The sequence below is a fragment of the Orycteropus afer genome, unplaced genomic scaffold, assembly GCF_000298275.1.
Source record: "Orycteropus afer afer isolate SDZICR_OR568_19922 unplaced genomic scaffold, OryAfe1.0 scaffold00403, whole genome shotgun sequence".
Lineage (NCBI taxonomy): Eukaryota > Metazoa > Chordata > Mammalia > Tubulidentata > Orycteropodidae > Orycteropus > Orycteropus afer.
The window spans coordinates 1568134-1579115 of NW_006921990.1; the positions used below are offsets into that span (position 1 = coordinate 1568134).

The 10982-nt window shown below is 40.9% G+C and overlaps 1 protein-coding gene across 1 annotated transcript in view; it reads right to left on the reverse strand.

Annotated features, from left to right (window-relative positions):
• MANBA (mannosidase beta) overlaps positions 1-10982 on the reverse strand; it is a 279621-nt gene that overhangs the window by 50125 nt on the left and 218514 nt on the right. The window contains exon 13 of the mRNA XM_007953653.1: positions 5832-5996. Coding sequence (XP_007951844.1) covers positions 5832-5996 — 165 coding nt within the window. The remainder of the gene's footprint in view (positions 1-5831; positions 5997-10982) is intronic.

Sequence of the window (10982 nt, forward strand, 5' to 3'; positions counted from 1 at the left end):
GACTCGACGGCACATAACAACAAACAACAAGTTAGCTTTCTATCAGTTCTGTCAATACTTAAATTTTAAGGTAGAAAGCATCATAGAATATGAACCCTCGTGCATGTGTGTCAACTTGGCTAGGCCTAGTTGAGTGGCTGGGCAGCTGGGTGTAGTATTCCCCATGATGAGACAAGTAATCAACTCCACGGTGGGATCTACCACAAGCTGTTGAGTAGCAGCTTTGGGTATGTGGTGTGCTTCCTGCATATAAGAAACAGCTTTGGGAATGGTCGGTCTCTAGCTTATGGTACACTTGAACCCTCCATGTAGTCGTGTCATTCTTCAGCAGCCTGCCATTCTCTACCGACCTTGGGACTTTCAATGGACTTGAATTAATGGCCTGCCATGTGGTTTGGTAACATCTGGACTGTGCCATTTTATTTGTCAACCTTGGGCTTGTTAGCCTCAGCAGCAAGTAGCTGTCTGAGTGGAGTTGCCTCTAGCTTCAGTGGGCCGGGAGCAAGAGGCAGAGCTGATGCCCAAGGTTGAGGGGCTTTCACCCAGCCCATAGATCCTGGCACTTTAAACTTGGACTTAAAGCCTTCAAATTGTAAGAATAAACTCCTTTTTGTTAAGGCCATCCCATTGGTTGTATATTCCTGTCAAAGTGGCACTAGGTAACCAGAACAGAATATGGTACCAAGAGAGTCGGATGCTGGTCTGACAGATACCTAAAATGTGAAAACAGGAGTGGAGTGCATCCTTGACCTGAGACCCCAGCAGAGAGACCCTGCCATACGGCATGAGAGACAGCGGGAGCAGGGCCCAGAGACCGGCATAAGACAGTGACAGCCTTACCAGCCCACAGAGGAGAAAGCTGGGTGCCACTGGGTAGGTGGCTTTCTGGAGGAGTGGGTTGCCTTCGGGCATTAATTGGTGAAAAGACCAGCATAAAACGGAGTAGCAGGTGGTCTGGTCCACGGAGCAAGAAAGCTAAGTGTCCTTTAGGGCAGGAAGATTTCCAGCAGAGTGAGTTGCCCTTGACCATTAATTGGCAGAAGTTGAGAGACCAAGAAAATGGGAAGCAAAGCTGCCTCAGCCTTAAGGGTAGGACTATGGCCTTTGGGGGTGGAACCACCATAGCCCCCTAGGTTTCAAAGAGCCAGACCTTCACCAACTTGGTTCTGGAGTGTGGGACTGCTAGTTCATGTAGGTCAGTGGGATGGTGCCATAGCTGCTGCCCAAGACAGAGGGGGTAGGGCTGCCATGCCCAAGAGGGAGAGGAATGGGGCCCAGCAGGCCAAGGGGGTGAGGTCACCACTCAGGAACTAGGGCACTGGAGTCACCCAGTGGAGGAGACCTGTATAGATGCCACCCATTGAAAATCTGTACAGATGCCAAATTGACAAGGGGTGGAATTGTGGTAGTTCAGTTTGTGTGTCAAGTTGGCTGGGCCTGGTTGAGTGGCTGGGCAGCTGGATGTAGTATTCCCCGTGATAAGACATGTAATCAGCTCCATGGTGGAATCTACTGTGAGCAGCTGAGTAGCTGCTTTGACTATGTGGTGTGTTTCCCATATATAAGAAGGAGCTTTAAGAATGGTCTCTAGCTTATGATACACTTGGACCCTGCAAGTAGCAGTGTCATTCTTCAGCAGCCTGTCATGCTCTGCTGACCTTGGGACTTACGACAGACTTGAATTACTGGGCTGCCATGTGGTTTGATAACATCAGGACTGTGCCATTTTATTGGTCAACCTTGTGCTTGCTAGCCTCAGCAGCCAGTAGCTGCCTGAGTGAAGATATGCCTCTAGCTTCAGTGGGCCGGGAGCAAGAGGCAGAGCTGAAGCCCAAGGTCGAGGGGCTTTCACACAGCCCCTAGAGCCTGGCACTTTCAGCTTGGACTTAAAGCCTCCAAATTTTAAGAATAAACTCCTGTTTGTTAAGGCCATCCCATTGGTGATATATTCCTATCAGAGCAGCATTAGGTAACCAGAACATGTGGGCTATTTTTTTTTTTTTTTTTTTGGTCTAAGCTTAACGTTTGTAAAATTCATCTAAGTTGATCCTAATATCAATAGATCATTCTTTTTACTGATGTCAAGTTTTCCATTGTATGAATATACTGCAATTTATTTATCAATTCTCTTGTTAAAGGTTCTTTAGTTGTTTCTGCTTTGGAACTATTGTGAATAAAGTTGTTACGAACATTCTTATAGATGTCTGTCAGTGAATATATGCACTCATTTATCTTGGGAACATAGCTAGGAGTAGAAGCGTTGGTTTGAATGGAAAGTAAATGTTTTGCTATGATAGAAACTACCATAAAGTTTTCAAAAGTCATTATACAAATTTACACTCCTACTAACAATATCCAGCTGTTCCACCTCCGCTCCAACAGTTGCTATTGTCAATCTTTGTAATTTAAGCATTCTCATGGTGTTAGATGTAGCCTGGTAGGAATTTAATTTTCATTTTCTTGATTAAGAATGAGATTGACCTCATTTTCATACATGTACTTCAAGATTTTTGTTGTGTTTGTTTATAGACGTTTTTTATTCTGGACACAAATCTTTTATCAAATATATGTATGGCAAATATTCTCACCTTTTCTTTTTGTCTCTCTTAATCGTTTCTTAGGTACACGGAAGTCCACAGTTTTAATGAAGCCCAATTAATCTATACTTTATTGATACTTTAACTAATAGTAAGTGTGTTTTGTATCCTGTTTAAGAAGTCTTTGCCTATTCCAAGGTTATGAAGATATTTTCCTATGTTTTCTTCTATGAGTTCTATTGTTTTACCTTTCACATTTGACTCCTTGATCTGTATGCAAATTAATTTTTATGTATGAAATCAAGGTCTATTTATTTCCCCATAAAGGTATCCAATTGATAAACCAAAACCAGTTGACATCAAGTCAATTCCAACTCAAGGCATCCCTACATTTGTCAGAGTAGAGATGCGCTCCACAAGGTTTTCAATGGCTGATTTTCAAGAAGTACATAGATCACTGGGCCTTTCTTTTAAGACACCTCTTGGTGGACTCAAACTGTCAATTTTTCAGTTATCAGCCAAGAGCATTAATCTTTTGTACCACACAGGGACCAAGTATTGTTTATTAATAGACCCAGTGCCATCAAGTCTATTTTGACTCATAACAACCCTATAGGACAGAGTAGAACTGCTCCATAGGGTTTCCAAGGCTGTAAATCTTTATGAAACCAGACTGCTGCATCTCTTTCCCATGGAGCAGCTAGTGGGTTCAAACCTCCAACCTTTCAGTTGGAGCCGAGTACTTTAGCCACTCTGCCACCAGGGCTTCTGTTTATTAATAAGACTATCTTTTTTTTTTTTACTAGACTGCAGTGGCATCTTGTTTCTGAGTCAGGTGAGCAAATCAGCATAAGTCTGTTTCTAGAGTCTATTCTGGTCCACTGGGGGAAAGGAGCTCTGGTGGCACAGTGGTTAAAGCATTCAGCTGTTAACCAAAAGATCGGTGGTTCCAACCCACCAGCTGCTCTGCAGGAGAAAGATGAAGTAGACTGTTTCCCTGAAGATTTACAGCCTTGAAAACCCTATGGAACAGTTTTACTCTGTCCTGTAGGGTTGCTATGACCCCTGTGGGGTCAGAATCAACTCTATGGCAGTGGATCTGGGTGGTGGGTGGGGGTGCAGATAACACTATCTTAATTACTCAACCTTTAGAGTAATTTTGGAACAAGCTCTGGTGGTGCAAACAATTAAGCATTGAGCTGCTAACTGAAAGGCTGGTGATTCAAACTCACCCAGTCATTCTCTCCTTGGGGCAGAGACCTAGAGATCTGCTCCCTTAAGGACTGCAGCCGAGAAAACCCTACAAGGCAGGTCTACTTTGTCAGACAGCATCACTATGAGTCAGAATAGACTCAGTGGTACCCAACAAAAACAGCGTAATAATTTTGGAGCCTGTAGGTGGCGCAAACAGTAAAACACCCCACTACCAATGGAAGGGTTGGAGTTTGAATCCCACCAGAGGCACCTCGGAAGATGCCTGCTTCCAAAGGTTTACCACTTTAAAAACCCTTTGGAGCATAGTTCTACTTTGTAACATATGGGGTCGCTATGAGTTGGAATCAACCTGATGGCAACTGATTTGATTATTTTAAAAGTAGCTTTGAATTTTCTTTGTTGGTTACCAGGGGTGGGAGGGAAGGGGAGGGAATGCTGTTAGATAGATAGAGATAAATATTGATTTGGGTGAAGAGAAGGGCAATGTACCAAATGTGAGTGACCAATATGGCAGCATTGAGGATGAGAAAGACAGAGAGAGTTACATGGGCAGTACAAACAACAAATATGAACCCCTTTGCATATACAATACTGAGTTGTCAGTGAAAGCAAACATGGGTATAGGGACAGATAGATGGGTGAACAAGCTAAACAATTAGGTATGTCTAAATGGAGAGTGTATCCAAGATCATATACAGGGTTGGCAGACAATGGGCCTATAAGTTCATGTGAATGATCAGAATTCCCAGGTGTATAGTAGAGCTGACAAGGGGCAAGGTTATGGTCATTACTTGGTCACAGCCAGCTACCCAGAGGAACTGAGTAGTTGATCCTGCGGGCTTGGGACCATAGTCGCAGGGGACATCAAACTCAATTGGCATAACATACTATACAAAACATTGTTCTACCTACTACTTTGGCGAGTAGCGACTGGGACCTTAAAAGCTAGGAAGCTGCCATCTAGATGCAACAATGGGTCTCTCCTCGTCAAGAAGAAAGAAGAAAACCAAAATTAATGGAAACAATCAGTCCTAGCGACTGGTACACCATCTGATCTGCAACCTATACAACTATGAGACCAGAAGAACTAGATGGTGCCCAGCAACCACTGCCATCCACTTGGAAGGGATGTAGGAGATCCTGCATAAAGAGGGAGAACAATGTGGTACAAAACTCAAAATCATTTGGAGGCAAAAAAAAAAAAGAAGGTGGGCACCAGGTTTGCTGGTCCAGTAGAGCCTGGTGTAACCACTGAGACTATGGCCCCTAGCTGCCCTTCAGGTCTGGAATTGAACCCACAACTGTGGTTTCCAGCCAAACAAAGTAAAGGCATGTGAGTTAAACATTTACCTCAAGTAGATACACGCCCTGGAGAGAACAATCATGGGAGAAGGAAGGGCTGCTTATGCACAGGGAGATAGCTCAGGGTGCAGAAGAGTATGAAGGGATGGACACTGGGAGGAGGTAACTATGGGGAGGAAGTGGGAGGGGAGCTGCTGCATTGTAAATTTTGGTCAATGACATGAGACAAAGTATATGTGAACTGCTGTATGAAAAGTGAATTTACTCTGTAAATCTTCACCCAAATCCTAAAAAAAAAAAAAAAAAAGTAGCTTTGAGCCACCAAACCAAACCCACTGCCATCTAATTGATTCTGACTCATAATGATCTTCTTTAGGACAAAGTAGAACTGTCTCCTAGGGTTTCTAAGGCTGTAATCTTCACAGAAGCAGACTGCCTCATCTTTCTCCTGCCAAGTGGCTGGTGGGTTCCAACTGCTGGTCTTTTGGTTAGTAGCTGAATGCTTTAGCCACTGTGCTACCAGAGCTCCTAATTTTGAGGTAGGGAACATTTTAATGCATAATTTGCTTTTAAATTTCATGATCTGTTCTTATAAAAGAGATAAATGCCAAAGTCTAATTATTTCAAGTCTTACATGTTATCAAATACATATTTTGAAGGAAAATGAAAAACAACCTTCTTTATCAGTAGAATGGAAAAGCATTTCATCACATAAGACCTGCAAAATCTTATATTATTTGCAGAAACATGTTCAGCTCCAGAATAAAAATGCCTTACCTGAGTGAGGTAGATGGTATCTCTGAAATTACCTAATAGATCTGTGCTACGGGGGAGTTTGAAATGAAGATCAGCCTGATAAAGCATTTCAGTGTCACCCTCTGCATGGTGTTGTCGGTGAAGTGAAAAGTTGCTCCTGAAAGACCAGTCCTCTTTAGATGAGACCTTTTGAATAAACAATAAGAGTTATAAATTAGGCTGTTAGCAGCAAAATTACTTTTCTCTTTGTTCCTGACAAACTTGGAAAGTACTCCGCACACTGGAAAGATCATGAGGTTTTCTCTGTAGCTCTAATTTCATAAAAGGTTCTGCCATCATACTTGTTATTGTTGAAAGACTAGGCTTGTGCAAAGTGTATTTGGCACCTACATTCTCCCTTTTCCAACCTAGACAGTTACATTTTGGTATTTCTCTCAAAAGCCCAGTGTTATGAGAATGTCTACCTGGGTCTTGGAATATTCAATTATGTGTATTTTTTAAATGCCATTTATCTATTTAGGTAAGTAAACTGTCAAGAGTTAATAATGAACTGAAATCAGTGTTCTGTTAAAACTGTCACAATTCTTTATTATGAATAAAATACCACTATTAAGTGATAAATGATCCAGCTTGTTCATCTCCTTTTCAATGATTACTAAACATAAATTGATATACACGTTTAGTTTTGATATAACTGAAGATACAAACCAAACAATAAATAGATACTCTTCTCCCCTATGAGTCTCTCTTTCTTTTAAGTCCAGACAAAATGCAGGGTCCTTCTTTTACCCTTTTGAGAATCTATCATCAGCTCAAGTAAAAATAAATAAATAATAAATAAACAAATACTATAGACATGTAGCCACTCTTCGGAAGGAAGGTTGGGCAATCCTACTTCCGTAGTGATACTGCCTCGGAAACCCAAGGAGGGGCTATGAGTCGGGGTCAACTCGATGGCAAAAAACAACAATAGACATGTTAGGATTATACCTTTACAGGAATAAAAGCAATAATTCTGACTTCCAGACCTATGATGAACTGTTAGCATTTGAGAAAAATATAAGACAAATGCTAGTGACATCTGAATATATTCAGAATTTTTATCCAAATTATGTAGAGTCTTTGAAAAACCATCTCTCCACCTCGCCCTCAAAAAATAAAATGAAAAGGCTTCAAACCTGTTTATGAAATATGATGTATAACTCCCAGTAATCATGCAATACACAGGCCAATCATCTTAAGGAGAAAGTTATTATTAGGACTTGCAGTGCAGAGAATTACTAAATGTGGCCATTCTAGCCACAGACTTTGTAACTCTCACCAAATGACTGGGTAGGAGTATGCAAATGTGAGGTGCTTATGGCCCACCAATGGGATTGGATAGCTTGCTAACAACATAAACAGGAGGAGAACTGGTGCCATAGCACCTAAGGCATTTGACTGCTAACCAGAAACCTAGAGGTTCAAACCCACCAGCTACTCCTCAGAAGGAAGATTGGGCAATCTATTGCCATAGTGATACCACCTCAAAAACCCAAGGAGGGATCACTATGAGTTGGATCCAACTCGAGCAGTGAGTCTGGATTTTTTGAGAATGTAAACAGGGGGCATGACACCCTTGTCAGGGTGAGACCATGCAAATAAAGTGTATGGAACCCTAACATGGGGACTGGTCCCTTTTGCCATTCCACTAGGCTTAAAATGAGCCATCCCCGAGGTGGAAAGGGGAGACCTGACCACCACCAAGATAAAGAGATAGGAGTGGAGCGCGTTCTTTAGACCTAGAGTCCCTGCACTGAGAACTGCCTGGATCCAGGAGACAGAAGGCCGTAATACCGGAGATGGTGAGAGATGGCCAGACAGTGGTAGAAAAGGGGCTGCATCAGAGGCAACTAACCAAGGGATCAAGAGGAGATGGAGAAGTAGGTTTTTGGACCTACAGGGTGAGAAAGCCGAGTGCCTTCAGGCAGGAGGTTAGCTGGCAGAGTGGCGTGACACCCAAGTACTTGGTGGACCTAAGTTTGCTGACCCATGGAGCTAGAGCTGAGAACCTTCAGGCAGAATCTTACTTGCAAGTGGGCTGCCTCTGGACAATTATTGGCAGAGCTAAAAGTGCTTTGTAACACTTGCCCAAGCAGGGCAGAGGCTAAGGGGCCAAGGCCAGGAGGCCAAGGGCCAGAGAAAGATGTGCCTGCAGGCATGCCTAAGAACAGGCTGTCTTGATCAAAGAACCATAACCGGAATCATTTCTGATCCTGATCTGTAACCTGTTACTTCCCTAATAAACCTCATAATTGGAATATTATCTGTGAGTTCTGTGTGGCTGTTGCAACAAACTGAACCAAGCAAAGAAGCAGAGAGTACAATAGGAGAGACAGTTGGTGTTAGAACTGGTAAAAAGTTTGGAGGGTGGAGGCATGTTTGAACTCTGCTTCATAGGAATCGGCCCTGGGGTGTTGATCTCGGTCAACCTTCTGCCTTGTGAAGTTAGAGGAGGTCAGAAGCCTCCACTGTGCCATTCTTACAGAATTTATACCAAAATGGAAGAAACTCTGTATTAGCCAGATTTAATTGGGAATTAATTCAGCATTATATCTGTTTTCCATACTGTCACCACCAGAATGAATAAGAGAAAATGAACTACTTCTACTGTTTATTTAAAACAGAGATATTAGTATTTATAGTCATCTTGTACATAATAAAATTCATATACATTTATTTTCTCTCCTTCTGTCTAGTCAACTTGATGGCAGTGGGTTTGGTTTTTTGGCTTCTGTCTATGCTTCCTCCTTTTTTAACGCATCTTAGCCCTCTGACCGATAATGATTTGAATCTATCCTATAATCAGTAAACCTGATATTCAGTTATGTAGGAAGTTTTCTACTTTCTTATAACTATAGTAGAAATCTTACAGATTTCAACTGTAACAATGTTATGAGAAGGAATTGGAAAGTGCCAGGCATTCTTTTAAGTGTTTTAGGAATATTAACTCATTTAATTCTCACAATAACCCTATGAGGAAGGTACTATTATCACCTCCATTTTGCAAATGAGGAAGCCAGGCACAGAAAGGTTAAGTAACTACTTGTTCAAGGTTCAAAGTTAATTAGTGAAGTCTAGCTTCAGACTTCAGTTCTTTAAACCTAGATGCTTCTGAAGAAAACAAAATTTTCATAAATCATATGGCTAGAATGGACTATATTAATGGTAATAAAAGTTTACATTTTATGAGCTCTCACTTTGTGCCAGGAACTGTACTGAGTGTTTAATGTATTAAATAACTTAATCTTGACACACAAACACATGGATAATTGCTCTATTTCTCTCTCTCTCTCTCATATACTCACACACAGACACACATTTTTGTGAGGTATTTACTATTATTAACCCCATTTTACAGATGAAGAAACTGAAATTCAAAATTCAATATTTTGGGCAAGATGATACCACTAGTGAGTGACAGTTCCAGTATTCAAATCAGGTTTATTTGAGTCCAAATTCCAAGCTGTTAATCACTATGCAATACTGAAAGAGCTCCTTGGGTGATGCAAATAATTAAGTGCTCGACTACTAGCTGAAATGCTGGTGGTTCAAACTCACCCACAGGCACCTCAGATGACAGGCTTGGCGATCTGCTTCCCAAAGGTTACAGACTCAAAAACCCTAGGGAGCAGTGCTACTCTGCACGTATGGGGTTGTCATGAGGCAGAATTAACTCGATGGCAACTAACAGCAACATGCAATATTAAAAATATTGTTTTCCAATATAATAAAAACTAATGTGAAACTGATATGGAATATTATGTACAAAATTGTTGTTGTTAAGTGCCATTGTGTTCGTTTCGACTCATAGTGACCCTATATATAACAGAACAAAATACTGCCCAGTCCTGCATTATCCTCAGAATTGTTATCACGCCTGAGCCCATTGTCACAGTCACTGTGTCAATCCATCATGTTGAGGTCTTCTCCTTTTTTCTGACCTGCTATTTTCACCAGCGTAATGTCCTTCTTCAGGGACTGATCCCTCTGACAACATGACCAAAGTATGAGAGATTAAGTCTGGCCATTCTCACTTCTAGAGAGCATTCTGGATGTACTTCTTCCAAGACAGATTTCTTCACTCTTCTAGCAGTCCATGGTACATTCAATATTCTTCTCCAACATCCCAACTCAAATGCATCAATTCTTCTGAGGTCTTCCTTATTCATTGTCCAGCTCTCATATGCATATGAGGTAAATGAAAAGATCATGGCTTGCGTCAGGAGCACCTTAGTCTTCAAAGTGACAGTTTTGCTCTTAAACACTTTAAGGAGGTCTTTTGCAGCATTTAAATATTCATTAATTTGCTGAATTAATGAAAAGAGTCCTAAAGAAAAGATCCAAACCTTTACATAAAGTTATTCTCTTGGTTTCTTTTATATGCTTAATTACTTATTCAAAGCCTCAACTCAGCAATGTATCTTGAAAGGAAGGAGGCAATACCTAAATCAAGAAGTAACAGATGGTTCATAATAAGCAGAACTTTTCTTTACCTTTCCCTGTTTTAAAATATAGTGTTTGATATTTTTGAACATCATCAGGTGATTCTAAAAAACATGGTAATTCCATTATTTTCACAGATGAGTAGAAACGCTTAGAGATTTAAGAAAAAGGTTTACCAATTTCTAACATTCCACTTTTTGGTGTGTAGTGAAAGGAAATGCATCAGCTCTAGAGTCACACAATCAGTCTGAATCCAGACATGCTACTTGTAACCTACAGGAAACTGATAGACCACGCAAGCTCCAGTGCCTCAGTTACCTTCTGAGTCTCAGTCATAGTCAAGGGGGTAGATTATTGTTGAATACAACAATAAGTATGTGATATAGAGCATCTTCTCAATAAACGTTTTTACATGTTTCATTCCTTTTTTCCCATTCTCAGTACTTACTTATTCCTACATGAGCCAAGATACTGAACTCCAACCTCTCTGGTTTCAAAACAAAGTATTTTCAAAAACATCAGTTCTACAGTTTGAGTATAACAATTTTCTAAAGTGTGGTAGAATTAAGTTTATGACTTTTTATTTATTAAAGTTAGAAATACAAAAATGACTTCAATGTTGTGTTGGATTGGGTTCTCTAGAGAACACAAAAACCAGCAAAGTATATATATATATATATATTTATA